Source organism: Hoplias malabaricus, chromosome 11 (assembly GCF_029633855.1).
Source record: "Hoplias malabaricus isolate fHopMal1 chromosome 11, fHopMal1.hap1, whole genome shotgun sequence".
Classification (NCBI taxonomy): Eukaryota; Metazoa; Chordata; class Actinopteri; order Characiformes; family Erythrinidae; genus Hoplias; species Hoplias malabaricus.
The window spans coordinates 34,705,830-34,723,494 of NC_089810.1; the positions used below are offsets into that span (position 1 = coordinate 34,705,830).

At 38.6% G+C, this 17,665-nt stretch overlaps 1 protein-coding gene across 1 annotated transcript in view; it reads left to right on the forward strand.

The window, feature by feature from the left end:
* Positions 1-16,886, forward strand: part of rasa2 (RAS p21 protein activator 2) — a 52,694-nt gene extending 35,808 nt beyond the window's left edge. The window contains exons 13-24 of the mRNA XM_066684837.1: positions 832-906; positions 1,196-1,319; positions 2,778-2,884; positions 3,481-3,567; positions 3,721-3,798; positions 4,572-4,645; positions 4,824-4,930; positions 8,964-9,046; positions 9,374-9,582; positions 10,211-10,314; positions 12,143-12,320; positions 12,957-16,886. Coding sequence (XP_066540934.1) covers positions 832-906; positions 1,196-1,319; positions 2,778-2,884; positions 3,481-3,567; positions 3,721-3,798; positions 4,572-4,645; positions 4,824-4,930; positions 8,964-9,046; positions 9,374-9,582; positions 10,211-10,314; positions 12,143-12,320; positions 12,957-12,987 — 1,257 coding nt within the window. The 3' untranslated portion in view covers positions 12,988-16,886. The remainder of the gene's footprint in view (positions 1-831; positions 907-1,195; positions 1,320-2,777; positions 2,885-3,480; positions 3,568-3,720; positions 3,799-4,571; positions 4,646-4,823; positions 4,931-8,963; positions 9,047-9,373; positions 9,583-10,210; positions 10,315-12,142; positions 12,321-12,956) is intronic.
* The last annotated feature ends 779 nt before the right edge of the window (positions 16,887-17,665 follow it).

A 17,665-nucleotide genomic window follows, 5' to 3' on the forward strand; every position in this document is an offset into this window, starting at 1 on the left:
ACACCATGGTAACAGTCCTGATTTCACACATCTGTAGTGGATGAGGAAATGGTTACTTGACCTTCAAACTGCCCCCCATTCACACTGGGCATTAACATGCATTCTGGGTGATCCGATCGTAAGTAGTCAGCACAAACTACAGGTGTGAACAGGGTACAGTGTCTCTTGAGCAGATTCAAACACTCAAAACCACATTCTGAGGTGGTCAGGGTATCACGGCTGCACAGGGAGGACGAGGAGACGGACATAAACGCAAGGAATTTTATTTAACACAGACAGAATCAAAATAAACACAGGTAGTAAAGACAAAACTAAACAGAGCTTAACAAAGACGGACAGGGAAGAGTCATGAACCGGGGTAGGCACGTGAGAACAGAGAGACTGAAACACATATCTACACACACAACACCAGACAAGGGAGCACTGAAAGAAAGGGATTATATAAGGACAAGACAAACGAGGAACACCTGGAGACAATAACGAGACAGAGGCAGGACTAAGGTGGGGCTAGGGCGGAGACAGGAACAACAACAAACAGGGCCATGTGCTACATGAGCACTTGGTGGGGTAAACAGACAGGACTGGAATAGGATGTGACACAGGGAAACATTTGACAAAATTATTCCTATAGTATAGTGTCTCTGACAACAGTAAGCACCGCTCGTATCAACCACATCATAAATGAGGAAATTATATATTTGATGTAATGTAATTTATACTGTTTGATTGCATGAAATTTATACATTTATCCAATGCTCTGTAATTCATGTAGTTAGTTAGTTTTTTTTTGTGTCGGATATGAATTGAATGCAATGTTATTCGTTTTTGCAGATCTGTGACTCCAATAAGACATGTGAGATTGATCCAGTGAAGCTGAAAGAGGGTGACAATGTGGAGGTCAACAAGGTGAGGACAATTAATATTGTGATGCATTTGGATGGTTCTTGTTAAATCTCCATTGGCCTAGTACCAGATCCAAAATAATGAAAGTCTCACCACTAAATCTATTGCCAAAAGAGTTTGTGTCCCTTCCCTGTCAGCTGTAAAATAATGTAAGTATATTAAACGTTGAACAGGAACTTACTGTGTATTGCTGTAGTTCTTTTATTGCTGTTTGCAGGTTTCCTTAAATTTTGGACATATCATTTATTTATTTATGGCCAGATTGACCAATATGTGTGTGTTGTGTTTTCAGGAGAACCTGCAGGCATATGTTCAGAAGGTTTTCACATCAGTCACTCAGTCCAGTTCCAGTTGTCCTCCGCTGATGTGTGATGTGTTCAGAGCTCTGCGTCGGCTCGCCTCTGACAGGTTCCCTGGTGAGAAATGGCACCACAAAATGAAACGGAGAGAAACAGCCTGGGGTGCTATTCATCAGCCACTAGAAATAGACAGAGTTCTCTTCTCTTTTATAAATAGACATAGCACTCAAATCAGCAATATCAACTTGCAGTTTTATTCATAAACCACCAGGTGGAGCCAGAGTATCTCTTTTACTGTGATTGTAGGCATAATAACCATCTCCCATTACATGAACATACCTCATAGGGGATGGGATTTTGGGCAAAGTGCAATTAAAAATAGATTTAGAATTTGATGCCTGCAATACACTCCAAAAAAGAGGGCAAAATAAGGGAGAATATGTATAATATTCAATATTTGAGGCCTCAGGCAACACTGCATGAGAAACTGTCATGCTACTGTGATAAATATGTTGGTTGTAGGTAACACAACTGACTTCTATAAGAGACTTCTTAACCTTCAGTTGTATACCACTGTATTTAAACTGCTCTGAATAAGAGTAGTCACTAAATGGCATAAATGTAATTTTACAGTTTAAACAGAGTAAAATAAACGAGTGCAAGGACATATGAGTACTGATTAAACAATAACAGACAAGAGAGGGAACATAGCAAACATGATTAAAACCCATGGGTCTGATCCTGGCACCTCACTCCTGGGCACTTTACTTTTTGAAGAAGAAAGTGTCTCATACTCAGTAGTGGCTGAAACCCCTCTTTCTTAACAGGGCGGTTTAGTTTGTGTACGAAAAGAGCTGTGTTGCTTGATCCTTGTGATATTTTGATCAAAGCATATCACAGACCCCAGACCTGTGTTCACTTATTATACCCCTCGAAAAAGGGGTATAATACGTCCCCTTTAATTTCTTTATAAAAAATGGAAGAGTTCAAAGAGTCAAAACTCTTTTCTCTTTGTTCAAGATCAAAAACTGCTGTCAAATGACACAAAAAGCCAGCCAATGCATAAACACTACACAGCAGTCATTACACACTTCACAAAACATTGCAAAACACTGTAAATTTTGCAGCAGGACAAATATTTATTTATTTAGGGATTATTTTACTGTGCCTTTGCTTTTGTTGATTAGAGCAATACACTGGGCCTCCAACCGTATATACATTTACGGTACTGTTTCAGCACAATCTTAATGCTGTACATTTTGTACCTGTTTTCTTCTCTGTCAATAAGAGCAAATGCCCATCTTCAATCATAGTCATGCCAGTCACTGATTGGACGTGTGTGCACAGTTTGTTCCTGTAGTTTATTAAATATAAACACACATACATATATAACACTAACAATGATACAAATACAATAAGTATAATGCATAAAAAATATAACAGCCTGTAGCTCCTTTAATGATAGTTTCAAATCAGTTTCTTTTTCAGAGTTCAAAAGCAGCAGTGTTTTTCAGTGTCTCTCTGTCTTTGTCTCTCTCTCTCTCTCTCTCTCTCTCTCTCTCTCTGTCTCTGTAGGTGATCCTCATATCCAGTACTCCGCAGTTAGTAGTTTTGTTTTCCTGAGATTTTTTGCAGTTGCTGTTCTGTCTCCTCACACTTTCCAGCTCCGACAACACCATCCTGTAAGGTTTTATTAGCATTAATAAATTCTATTAACTTTCTTTATAAACTGATCAGTCATAACTTTAAACTGCCTTCTTGTTTCTACACACATTGTCCATTTTATAACAGCCACTGTAGAAGGTCATTGTAAAGTTATATCTGATCAGTGTAAATTACAGTAATATAGAGTTAATTAATGTTTTTTAAATATATAATAAATATCCAATACTTTATACATTTTTATAACATTAAAATATACTAGAACAAGGGGGGTAAATGTGTGTGTGTGTGTGTGTGTGTAAACATAAACTGCAAACTACTCCTGCATAGAGTTACATTACAAAAAATCTAAATATATTTAGAAATATTTTTTATTGATTTATTTTGTTTTTATTTATTTGTTTGTTTTTGCATTGAGTTGCCAGGTATTTCAAAAGTACTTTAAAAATAAATGAGCATTAAGGGATACATTAACTTAAACAGCCCAATGTGAAAGGCTAATATCAGACAAAAACAATCTTTATTTGTTTGGGGTTTCTTTTAACTAGATAAAACTATGTACAAGTGAGGTTGTATGATATGAGATCATTTTACTTTTATTTTGTGCCTCTCACAGGAGCCAGAAGTTTGCCGTACTCTGACACTCATCTCCAAAACTATTCAAACTTTGGGCAGCTGGAGCAGTTTGTCCAAAAACAAGCTGGTACGTACACACACACACACACACACACACAGTATGCTTTGCACCCAGGACAAAGTGGTTACAGCACTAATTTTTGATGAGGAAATGTATTCAGTTAATAACATGTCTTTATGTAAATTCTAAATGTGTGTTTGATTTTTTTTCCTGCTACAGTCCAGTTTTAAAGAGTCCTATATGTATGATTTCTTCAAATCATTCCAAGAAGATCAGTGTATAGAAAAAGTTAAAAAGGTAAGGATTCCACTTAAAAGCTGAGAACATCAGAAGTTCTACTTTTATTCCCATAATCACCCTCTGCTGAATGAACTGAAAACTTCACACAATTGTTGCAGTTATGCAAAATGTATTATAAATGTTGATATACTAAATAATCAAACAGATTTATTATAGAAATTGTACAGTTTCCGGATGTAAACAAATATAACCACATTTACCCAAACAGTAAAATTAGCTGGAGTTTAATCCAACAAAATATGAAGGTTGAAATAATGGCAAATTTTTAAGGAAGGAATTTTCATAATCAAATGCAAAACATGTCCAGAATTCTAATTATATTATAAAATTAGGCCCCGCCCACAGGCACTATTAAGTTCTAGATTCAGCAATTTCATGACTTGTAAAGTGCACTACATAGGGAGTCTCGTGTGATATGGGATTAAACCACTGTGTTTCTTTCATGCTACTTGGTGTTTTGAAGTCTCTCTTAAAGCTGTACTATGGCCCCCTACTGGACTGGCATGATAATGCAGCCGTTTTCGTATTCATATAGATCGGGATATATTTAGAAAACAGGAAAGAAAAAGACATTAAAAAAAAAGATAAACTGATCTATGTGGACGGAACCTTAGTGCACCTTAAGACTTTTGCTTGTTTATAAAGGTCCTGTGTTTATTACAAACAGAAATTCTCCTCTGTTCAAAGCTTTACTGTGTTCTGATTTAGTTATAGGCTAGTTTTAATGTTATTTTTCTGCATTTTGTGTTCATCTCTGGCTTCCTGTCCAGTTTTTAGATGATATTTCCTCTAATGTGAGTAAAGGGACGTGTGGAGTGGAGGATTCTGTTGTTCTCAAGGAGGGGTAAGTTATCACACCTCCATAACCAACGATAACACATCATCAATAACATATTGTTATAAACTGTCATCCATAACTCAGAGTAACTCTGCAGTGCAGTAATCTGGTTAAAGGATAAGCACGTTTTGGATAATTGATAAACACTGTTTATGTGTGTGTGTGTGTGTGTGTGTGTGCGCAGAGAGGTGCATAAGCGAGCTCAGGGGAAAAAGCGTTTGGTGAAGAGGAATTTTAAAAAGCGCTGGCTTAGAATCACCAACCGAGAACTTTCATACCACAAACATAAAGGTAACACACACACACACCAAGAGACAGGCTGATATAAATATCTTGTGTCAGATCCAAAGTTTCAGAAGCGAAACATTCTAATAACGTTCTAATTAACTTACATTGAATGATAAAAAGGCAAAACCATGGCACGGCAGGTAGTGTCACTGTCACACTCCAGCGTCCTGGGGGTGTGGGTTCAAGTCCTGCTCCAGGTGACTGTCTGTGAGGAGTTTGGTGTGTTCTCCTTGTGTCTGCATGGGTTTCCTTCAGGTTCCCCGGTTTCTTCCTACAGTCCAAAAACACAGATTTGTAGGTGGATTGGTGACTCAAATGTGTCTGTAGTTGAGTGTGTGTCGCCCTGTGAAGGACTGGCGCCCCCTCCAGGGTGTGTTCCTGCCTTGCGCCCAGTGATTCCAGGTAGGCTCTGGACCCACCGCGACCCTGAACTGGATAAGTGGTTACTGACAATGAATGAATGAACGGATGATCTGCGCATTTAATTTAATCAGTACCTCCCTTTTTAAGAACTAGGAAATAAAATCAAGGCAGAAGGTTTTCTTTATCGTTGGACACACCATGTTTCCTATGTATGTATAAATGATGAATGAGACTGAGTTTTTCTGTGTATGATCTTTGCCTGGAAGGATGCTGTAACCACAGAATAATTCATACTGAAGTAAAAACAGCTTTAAGAGATTTATGTGCATCATCTCATGTTCTATACTAAGCACATTTTCATCCATGCTAGAAGGAAAGAAGCTGAAATCTGAGAAGCATTGTACTGGGAATGTGGTTTCTCAGCGTGAGAGTGTGCTATACAGTTAATAGTGGGAATATGTTGTCTGGATATTGAGAGAGTAAATTTAATGGAGCACGTCTCCCAATAATAATACATAATAATACAGTAGAGAGCCTTAAAATATCAGCACATTCACAGCTAACACATCTAACTGAGTGGTGTAACAATGCCAGACAATAGCTAGGGTTCTTTCCAGCTGTCCAGTTAAATTCAAGCTAGAAGTGGTATGTATAAATTTCTCACTTCAAGAGAATAAAGTTGACACAGCTTCTGAAATCTTTTTGAGTGTATCATATGTAGAGAGAAGTCTGGCTGTATGTGCAGAAGTTGTTTATTAAACATAAATATATAAGAGTATAGATTTAAAGCTTTGTAAAAACCAACACAGAAACTCCACATGGCGTGATTTAAGGACACTAATAGAGAACAGACAAAGAACAAGGACAAACACAGGAGTACTTTTAATGAGATTCAATGGGAAACACTTGGACACTGAGACAAGGTAAGCAGCCATGACTAATTTTGGCGTGGCTTGGGCGGAGTAAAGAACAAAACAAAAGACACAAGGAGCAGGGCACATAGAGAGAAAAACGCAACAGAGCACTCCAGACAGGACACTGAGAAAAAGAGATTTTATAGAGAATTCTTAAAACATCAGCAGCTTCTCTGTGCTGTTTAGAGTAACAGAAGAGGTTTTATTATTGTCTGAGCATTTAATGAGAGAGGTTTTCTGAGAACTGTGACCTGATTTTATTAAAGACAACCACAGTTTTACTGGAGGGTGTTTGAGGTAATGCTGCCCTGTGGTTGATGTTTTGGGTTTGGTGTCCCATGGTTCTGGAAGTATTTTACAGCACTGTTTAAGAGCGAGAGATCCGCAGTTTATGTTTCTGTGTTTGTAGGACATGAGTCGAATGATGTGAAATTCAATTTACCAGTTTTCTCAATTCAATTCAGTTTTCTCTCTGAGTTTTATTTGGTTTCTGGAGCTAGCACGGCAGAACCAGTATTCAAGTTCATATCCAGATCAAGTACATGGATGTTTTATTACATTTAAGATACATTACAAAACATATTTAAAAAGCCTAGCTAAAGCAGCAGGAGACAAACACACTGACTGAATGTCCCTTAATCACAAAAAACTGCTATAAAGCCACAGAGTGGGGGAAAGAGGTAAAGAACATACTGTTGCAAACATAATTTTTTAACCCCCATGGCAAATTAGGTGCATTTGCAAAGTTAACAAAATTCAGCTGTTTCCTGTAAACCAATCAAACAAGAAGAGTTTAAATAGCTCAGCACTAATATAACAAGTTTTCTCTCCAAATTCAACTCAGAATGCCATTTTTATTTAGTGAAATGTTTTTCGGTTGTTCTGGGCAGCTACATTTTTAATGATTTAGTTGTTAAATAATGATCAGGGAGGAATCACTATCACATGAGCCTGTTTTAAAACTTCACCCATCTCCTTTAGCATAGCATCATGGAAATGTAATGCTTTCTTTCTTCTAGTGAAATATCGTACAACAGCAAGCTGTAAAATACACCACGCAGACATCAGCAGAGGAGCATGTATATTTTCTTCAAAACCCAGTCATTTAGGCTTGAAGCAAAGCTCCTTCATAGAAAACAATACTTTTATCTCTTATTTGCCAAAAAGTTATTTTTTTTTTTATTTTATTTTAACAAAATGTTAATTTCTATCCACCTACTATCCCAGATTTTCACTTCTGCCCATTCATTCATTATCTGTAACCGCTTATCCAGTTCAGGCTCATGGTGGGTCCAGAGCCTACCTGGAATCATTGGGCACAAGGTGGGAATACACCCTGGAGTGGGCGCCAGTCCTTCACACACACACACGCACATTCACTCACACACTCACACCTATGGACACTTTTGAGTCACCAATCCACCTACCAACGTGCATTTTTGGACTGTGGGAGGAAACCGGAGCACCCGGAGGAAACCCACACGGACACAGTGAGAACATACCACACTCCTCACAGACAGTCACCCGGAGGAAACCCACACGGACTTGGTGAGAACACACCACACTCCTCACAGGCAGTCACCCGGAGGAAACCCACGCAGACACAGGGAGAACACACCACACTCCTCACAGGCAGTCACCCGGAGGAAACCCACGCAGACACAGAGAGAACACACCACACTCCTCACAGACAGTCACCCGGAGCAGGAATTAAACCCACAACCTCCAGGCCCCTGGAGCTGTGTGACTGCGACGCTACCTACTGCGCCACCGTGCCGCTCCACTTCTGCCCAATAAAAGAATAAATAAGAGTAACATGTATAATGAACACATCTGCAGCCAATATTGTTACCATTGTGGTTTTATGTATAGAACATGCCCCTTTATCCTATTTGTAATATGTTTCTGGCATCATTTAGTTATTTATGTTTTGCACAGCATCCTATCTGTGAACTTGGAAATGTGGTGTGTACACAGAATAATGCTTTATGTTCTAATATACTGCTAACATTCTATTATATGACAAACACCAGTCCTGGTAGTTTAAACTACTGCACAAGAACACATTACCAACACAAGACAGTAACTGTCCACATAGACAAGGGACTCCAAGATAGAGGAAAACGTTCCTGGAAACATCTCAAAATGGAGGAGAATTTTCAGCAGCAGGAACACAGAGAAATTTGTGGGAAAAATAATGTGAAATTATTCCAATTTAAGTGTTTTCTTCACAGCAATGTTCCAATATCTAGCGTGGTGTCTTCCCAGAAAAGTACAAAAAAACACTTACTGGAGTATAACCCTTCATTAAAAGATCTATTGGGTGACCAGGAGAGAATGTGTGTTTTGGCAGTGATTCACACTCCCACAGTCTTATCAGAACAACAGATAAAAATAGTGGATGACGTGTAGACTGAAGGATTTGTCTTTTGGTGGGTAATCAGGATATTTGTGTGTGTGTGTTTCCAGAGATGGGTTCAACTTGTAAGAACCAGTTTCTTGCCACTAGAGTTCACATGCAATACAACACAACACAGCTAGTGATTAAAAATCTGCACCTCATCCCTTTACTGATTCACTCACTCACACAAACACAGGATGATTTACTGACGTGCAGAAGTCAGCACGCCTTGGTCTAAGGGTTCTTGATTCTTTTGTTTTGCGAATGTAAATGACACATTCTCTTGAATCATCTTTTTTTTTCCTTCTTTCTTTTTATTTTTATTTAAAATTTCTGAAAACATTTGTTTGTGCCATAGGGAAAGAGGCCGTGTGTGTGATTCCTGTGAAGAACATCCTAGGAGTTGAGAAACTGGATGAAAATGCCTTCAATCGCAAAAATGTGAGCATTCATTATGTACAAGCTTAAACTACAATTTATGTCCATTTGAGCAATTCTGAGTCCAAACTGGATTTCTCACTGACAGAAATGAATGCTATGTTAAAAAAATACAGATCTGGTTTGGAAATGTGTTGTTTACCAAGTGACATTTTCAAACATTACCTTCAGCTCTGTTATAAGTGTTCTCAGTTCACCCCCAGAGCTCCAAATCACATGGTGTTACTGTGTTAACAAACTAATATTTCTCTCTCTCTCTCTCTCTCTCTTTCTCTTTCTGTCCTCTGTACACACTCTCCTTTCTTTAACACCCCACTCCAACTTTTGTAGATGTTCCAGGTGTTGCAAAGTGAGAGACCCTTGTATGTCCAGGCAGGTAACTGTGTGGAAGTGTGCGAGTGGGTGGAGGTGCTGAGTCAGGTGAGCCGTTGTAATCCTGAGCGCTGCACCAGCTTCCACCCATCTGCCTTCATCAGTGGGGCATGGCTCTGCTGCAGTGCAACTTCTGAACAGGATGCCGGCTGCAGGCCCTGTACCACGTAATAAACATTCACACTAACACACTCTCTAACTCTCACACATACACACAAACTCATGTCAGGTGCCCTTCCTGACACAACCCTCCCTCTTTATTCGGGCTTTGTGACATGTACTACAACGCAATGCATTTCAGGGGCTAGATACACACACTCACGCCAATGGACAATTTCAGAGTAGGCAATCCAGCAACCAACATGTTTTTTCGGACTGTGGGAGGAATTTCATGCGAACACGGGGAGAACACACCAAACTCCTCACAGAAAGTCACCAGGAGCGGGGCTAGTCAAACAGCATGATTACTGTTAATAAAGAACATTGACACAAATACAACAGATACAGTGTAGGGCCACTGAGAACAGTTATTTCTGTAGTTAATTAATATGCTGACACCCAAATCAATCTGTCGAGATTGTACCTTCAGAATGACAGTAGATCTTGCGAACATTAGAGTGGTTTTTAAATATTAAATAGAAAGAAGTCATATTGCCCCTACACTTCCTGTAGTTTATTTATTCCTTAATATATATACAATCTACAATGTTTATGTTTCCATACATTCTAGATTGTATATTCATGAAGAAATAATGTGTTTGTGCGATGTGTGTGTGTGTGTGTGTGTGTGTGTAGGGGTACATTAGCTAACCTCCAGTTGGAGATCGACTGTGACAGAGAGACTGAGAGAATTTTCTCCCTTTTCTGCTCCAATCTTCCTCGACTTCAGAAGATGGAAGGTGAGTGTGAAATATCTGGTCACTTCAATCTCATTTACATAACACACATCAGCACTGTGCAAAAATGTCTCTGGGCTCTCTACAGTCCTTTACTGTTTAGATGAATAGAATTTTTTACTAGTTTTCTACTAGAATCATTTGTAATAGGATAATTTTTTACTAGTTTTATTTCTAGTTTTACTGAAGAAACACCAGATTCACTGAGTACATTTATCTGTTTATTAAAACAACAAAGAGAATCTAGGCAAGCCTAGTTCAACTGAATTTCAGGGGCAGAGATTGTAAGGACTGGCATCACAATATTCAACCACAAAAGTTTATTCAACTTTAAAGAAACAGCCAGTCAAATAAGAAAGAATGTGCTGAAGACTTCAATATACAGGGGTTGGACAATGAAAGTGAAACACCTGTCATTTTAGTGTGGGAGGTTTCAAGGCTAAATTGGAGCAGCCTGGTGGCAAATCTTCATTAATTGCACCAGTAAGAGCAGAGTGTGAAGGTTCAATTAGCAGAGGGTAAGAGCACAGTTTTGCTCAAAATATTGCAATGCACACAACATTATGGGTGACATACCAGAGTTTAAAAGAGGACTAATAGTTGGTGCACGTCTTGCTGGCGCATCTGTGACCAAGACAGCAAGTCTTTGTGATGTATCAAGAGCCACGGTATCCAGGGTAATGTCAGCATACCACCAAGAAGGATGAAACACATCCAACAGGATTAACTGTGGACACAAGAGGAAGCTGTCTGAGAGGGATGTTCGGGTGCTGACCCGGATTGTATCCAAAAAACATAAAACCACGGCTGCCCAAATCACGGCAGAATTAAATGTGCACCTCAACTCTCCTGTTTCCACCAGAACTGTCCGTCGGGAGCTCCACAGGGTCAGTATACACGGCCGGGCTGCTATAGCCAAACCTTTGGTCACTCATGCCAATGCCAAACGTCGGTTTCAATGGTGCAAGGAGCGCAAATCTTGGGCTGTGGACAATGTGAAACATGTATTGTTCTCTGATGAGTCCACCTTTACTGTTTCCCCACATCCGGGAGAGTTACGGTGTGGAGAAGCCCCAAAGAAGCGTACCACCAGACTGTTGCATGCCCAGAGTGAAGCATGGGGGTGGATCAGTGATGGTTTGGGCTGCCATATCATGACATTCCCTTGGCCTAATACTTGTGCTAGATGCGCTGCCAAGGACTACCGAACCATTCTGGAGGACCATGTGCATCAAATGGCTCAAACATTGTATCCTGAAGGCGGTACCGTGTATCAGGACGACCGTGCACCAATACACACAGCAAGACTGGTGAAAGATTGGTTTGATGAACATGAAAGTGAAGTTGAACATCTCCCATGGCCTGCACAGTCACCAGATCTAAATATTATTGAGCCACTTTGGGGTGTTTTGGAGGAGCGAGTCAGGAAACGTTTTCCTCCACCAGCATCACGTAGTGACCTGGCCAATATCCTGCAAGAAGAATGGCTTCAAATCCCTCTGACCACTGTGCAGGACTTGTATATGTCATTCCCAAGACGAACTGACACTGTATTGGCCGCAAAAGAGGCCCTACACCACACTAATAAATTATTGTGGTCTAAAACCAGGTGTTTCACTTTCATTGTCCAACCCCTGTGTATGAAGCATGTGCCGTTTTAAGGTTCCCATGTGTAGTTACAGAAAAGCACGTAAAGTTTGGAAAAGTGGAATGGAAAATTGAAATAAGTAGGTAACTGATTGACTGACATGTGAATAAAGAAGGTAAATCGGAATGGGCTATTTCAGTGAAGTGTTGCTTTAAAACTGTGTGTGTGTGTGTGTGTGTACAGATGCGTGTGCGGGTATGTCTGTTTATCTGGGGCAGCAGAAGGAGCAGGAGGAGTACTCTGCCTTTGTCATCCAAGACCCGAAAGAGACCTTCCGCACGATCAAAGAGATCCGTGAGGCTCTGGAGGAGCTCAAAACGCATCACGCTGTTCAAGAGCACGCAGAACAGCCTGGAACAATGTGAGACACACACACACACACACAAATCTGGATTGTTCTGGGGGAGCTCAGTCATAGTTTTTGAAAATACTCAAATCTGAAAGTCAAATTACAGTTTCTAAAGACATATTTTATTTCACTGATAAAGTCTGACAAAAACCTCATGAATTGTTTGTAGCTTTTGGCCCAGAGATGAACAAAAACGTTATTTTCAGCCTGAAAGGTCACCTGCGTTTGAGCAGATATCCACATGGAAGGGGGTGGGCTTTCTCCAGTAGCGCCACAATCTCCCTGCACTCAGTGTAATCAGCAAGTTGATTGGCTTTGTTTTGAGGGGTGGGACTTTATCTGTAAACAGATGCCAGGTTGAGTATTATACACGAGGAGACCAGTCACTGGTGGAAATATTAATGGAAATTCTTGTAATGCTCAACATGGCACCTTTTTACAGATAACACTTAACACTTTAATAAAGAGCCCACAGAACAGCCCAGAACACAATGAGTCTCACACACACACGCATCTGTACAAGAAAGAAACCACAAATACAAATCGTTAACAACACTTTTATCATTGTTGATCTTCATCAAGGAAACTCATCTACAGATACACACACACACACACCCTAAAATAACTTTTTTGTTTTTTTGTGTTTAGTGAGAATCCCATTGTAGGGAAAACATCCTAACGATTCGGGCTGCTCTGACTCCGCCTACCAGCAGAAGGCTTTTGAGTGAGACAGCCTTAAGAAAATGTCTGGGCAACGCTGAGAGAACACTTCTGTGATCTGGAGGTGAGAGAGACGGGTCCAGTTTGAAGAACCTGATGGTGATCAAGAATCTCCCTTTCTCCCTCTCTCCAAATTCTCCACTCAGACTTCACCAACCAGGCGCCTTGAATCATTCACATGAAAAAGAAAAGAATATAAAACTGACACTTCCTAACAATCCTGTATTCATAAGGTGATATATATCATACATAAAACCTTATAAAGCTTGGCAAAAGCTTGTACACTAGTTCTGATTATATGCAAAACACTTTCTAAAATATGAGTGTATTACTTAATAAATGTAAGGGTTCATAAAACATTATAATGTCTGTCCATTGGAACGATGTAAATAATGTACTGTATGAGGTCTTATGAACACATCGTAATGATTTATGGAGCCTGGCTTTATGGAGTGTTATGCTTGTAATTGTATATAAATGTATTCAGGCTTACTGTATCCCAGGCATTAAAAGTATAGTGTATGCCATATAACACCTATCACATTATGAAGCATTATGAACACAGGATTCGTAGAGAGTGTTAATTAAAACGTCTGTGACCAATTCAATGCCTCCATCTGACCCCGTTATGGCTGCTAAGATACTATCACTGTCCAAAAAAAGTATTTCCATTTTTCCATTTTTTTATTGTTCTGTATAATTTAAACACAATAGCAGTGTCTTATATTTTATTACCTTTTTCCAATAGAAATGAACAATAGAACTGATCTGAAATTACTCTGAATTAAATCTCTTGGAATTAACTTACATTGAAATTCTGTAAAATATGTTTTTCTTTCTGTTGTAAAGTTATGATTTGGAGATTTATGTTTTGTTGTTGTTTTTTTTGGACAGTGACTCTAATGTTTTTGTTTGTAATCAATTGTTTAGACTTTGTTACAGCTCAGAGCGCAGAGATAATAATGAAAATAATGATTATAATAATAACAATGCACGTTTAAAGGGAAGTCCACTTTGTTTCTGCTGCGTTTTCTGGCTCTTTTTCTTTCTCTCTCTCTCTCTCTTCTCTCTCTCTCTCTCATTGTGTACAGAGCGAGGGATGTAATGCCTTAAATCTGAACTCAGTGGATGTACTTGTCCACTTTGTGGATTAGGGACTAACACAAAAGCACTTTAGATATTTGGACTTTTCCAAATGAGATTATTTTAGATACGTATCAGTATCAGTTTGTATTGATCAGTTTAATGATCAACTCCTTCTTGTACGTAAACATTCATATCCTGTAGATTTTTAATAGCTATTTTTCTTACACCAAAGAAGTTTTGTATGGTTTTTGTGGAAATAATGAAAAAAGGGGATAAATGTAGTTTTTGTTTCAAATGCAGACTATTTGTTTTTTAACAGAGAATAATTCATCTATATTTCTTTGTGTAAGCGTGAAAACATTTGTATCAATCTCATGAAGACACAATCAGACCTGCTTCGTGATTTTGCACAAGTTTGAACAGTTCTGGCTCTTTTTCTTTCCCCCTCTCTCTATCCCTCTTACTCTTAAGGTTGTGGATCAGTTGCCCTTTTCATGTTGTAAACATTCCTTAACACAAATGGAATCATCTGCTGTCTTTGCAGTTTCCGAATCAGTTTCTGATATTGTGGCCCATTGTCTAGTTTTATCACTACATGTCCATGCGGTGTCAGACAGCCCTGTAATGAATAGTATTAACCTAAATAACCCACAAGATTTAGCGAGACGTAATATATCATAAATATGATAGACTGTTATTCCAAGCCTAAAGGTAAAGGGATTATGCCCTTCCTGCTGACTCTTTGCATTGGGCGTAGTGAAATTTATTTTATGAGTGAGTGCTTTTCTGTGACTATTTAAACTGAGAGAACACAATTAATATATCAGCAATCGACGCACCTTAAAAGTGAATTCCAATCTTGAATAGTTCTCCAATAATCCAGTGTGAGAGACGTAAACACTGATGAAGAGTGCTCTGATGTAAAGTAGTTAAGAGTAGAGAGCCTTGTGGCTCAGATTTCTGTACAGTGGTGGTGAATGGAACCAGGCAGCTCCTTGTCTACAACACAAATCCTGGATTTTATTCCTTCTCCACAACCAGCAGTGACCTCCACTTGTCTACAGGGTGTATATGGTGTGAGGATGAGGATGATGGTGTTGGAAAATTGTGGAAGTCTCAGCTTCATATGTTTTCTGTGGGAACTATTGTGCCTCATAACGCCCTGTTTGTACACTCTATAACCAAAAGTATACATACACCTGACCTTCATTGCTACTTTAGCTTGTGGGTTATCCCATTCCAATCTCATTAAACAATTTTTTTATGGACCTTGCATTGTGCACAGGGGCACAGTCCTGCTGGAACAGGGCTAAGCTCAAACTCAACACAACATACTTGTTTGGAAACCATTCCTAGCCCATTATCCCTCCTCCACCAATCTTTACTGTTGGCACTGGTTCCATTCACCACTACTGTCAACTGTTCTGACTGCAGATATATCTCATGTACTAAAGCATTCTACATCACTGTTTACATCTTGATGCTGAAAAATGAGCAGAATCTGTGTTCTCTCAGTGTAAGGGCTGTCCGGATACTTGTGGGTGTGTAGTGTAGATTCAGCATTGACTGAAGCCATTTTTTCAATCAGATTTCCAGTTGTTTTCAGATTTGAAATCATTCCGACTGTGTGTTTAATGTTTGTTGTATATGGAAGTTGTTTGGTTGAACACAAATCTGTGCTTTATTGGTTTTGTTGATGGCTTATAATGGTACAGTTTTTCTCTGTGGTACAGAATCCAACAGGATTTTTTTTTCTCAATCCAGCTAGCAGCTAGTTATGCTAGTTTGTCTTTTTATTTTTATGCTAATGAACACTCATCATTGTCCCTGATTAATTAGTTAATTAGTTAATTGCATTGTTATAAATGAAGGATGTGCTTCAGCTCAAAATTCCATCACTTTCTCTTTTCTCTGGAACATGTTTGTGTTATTAATCTGTTTTTAAAAGTATGTAAATCTTATGTTGTTTTTTTCAGGATATTATGATGTCATGGAGAGAAACACTGTATTTAAAAATATATTTCATAGTTATGAGTGTTAAACACTCTGCCCTGCCTTTCTGATTTGGGATGGCCTCATTAAAGGAGCAATCAGTCATTTTTACCACCAGAGAACAGTATCACACAATATTTCTGAATGTTTATGCTCCATTTTGTGGCAGTCACGTTTAAAATAGGTTTAATACAGAATCTGTGCCACATCCCAGCCGCTAGGTGTCAGTATAATGGCTGCTTCATAACGTGAAGAAGTGGAGAAAATCATTGATTGCTGCTTTAACTGGAAAAGAACAATGAGATTAGCATTAGCCTGGCTGATATTGTAGGGTGTGTAACTGAACTCAGTAACGAATCTGACCCCAGAGGAGAATAAAGAATATGTTCCACTGCTGTGAGTTTAATTTAATCAGATATTTCTGTTCAGCTTTTATTTGTTGTATTTTGAACAGATTTCAGATAAACCTGCTAAAGATGCTAATGCTGTCCCTCTGTTTGTTTTTATTTAAATCTTTTTTATATACGTTTCCTAACAATAAACTCATGTTTCCTTTTTTGCTTGTTCTCCAGACATAATTTGCAATAAAATCTTTTTTTGGCATTGCATTTTAAGTCTAAGCCTTTTTTCATTGTTTTATTTATTTAACATTTTTACTTCAACTAAATTAAACTTCTATATCCCCAAAAATAAATAAGCCGTAAATAAGAATATAAAAAGATACAGTGACATACAGGCCATCAGGAGGCCAGAGGAGGATCGGTTGTGAGCCTTGGCTCCTGGGGGATTTTTACGTTCTTTACATTTTTATGTATTTCATGTTAAAACTTTATCTTTATTGGAATTCTGTGAAGCTGCTTTGTGACAAAATCAGTTGTAAAAAGCGCTATACAAATAAATTTGATGAAATTGATTTGATCAGTGAGTGCACTTAGTGAGTAAAGGATTCATTTCTTCTGGTCTTATTTAGTCACAACTCCTCTTTAACTATTTATTATGCATCTGTATGTTTATTGTGTGTGTGGCCCCTACCTCACACCAAAGAAGGGTTGTTCAGCTTGGTCAATCAGTAAAGGACAAAACCTGACAGAATGGGAACGTCACAGCAGAGACTTTAGATACTTACTTCAAATCAAGAACAAGGACTCTCACTCCAGCACTATGCTGAAAGAAGCAAACGAGTGTGACTGCACAATACAGCCACTGCTGCTGAGAGAGAACAAAAAGCACGTCTCTGCTGTGGTGCCCCAGTTCTGTTGGTTTAACTGTTTAAAAACAAGCTGCTGGACCAATCTTCCTTTTAGAATGAGGTTAGGACTGCCCAGCCAATCAACATATTGATGCAGAAATGTATAATTAATAATCTATAAATTAATGTAGAAATAAAAAAATAAATGCAGAACAAATGTAAAAAAAATGGACATACAGAAATAAGTTTCATGACAAAAAATATATTCTAGTGCTGTCAAAGTTAGTGTGTTAATGTATGCCGTTATTCTGGTAAATTTAATGATTATTTTTGCTAATTTTTACCAGATTTGGCCCCAAAGTGATGTATT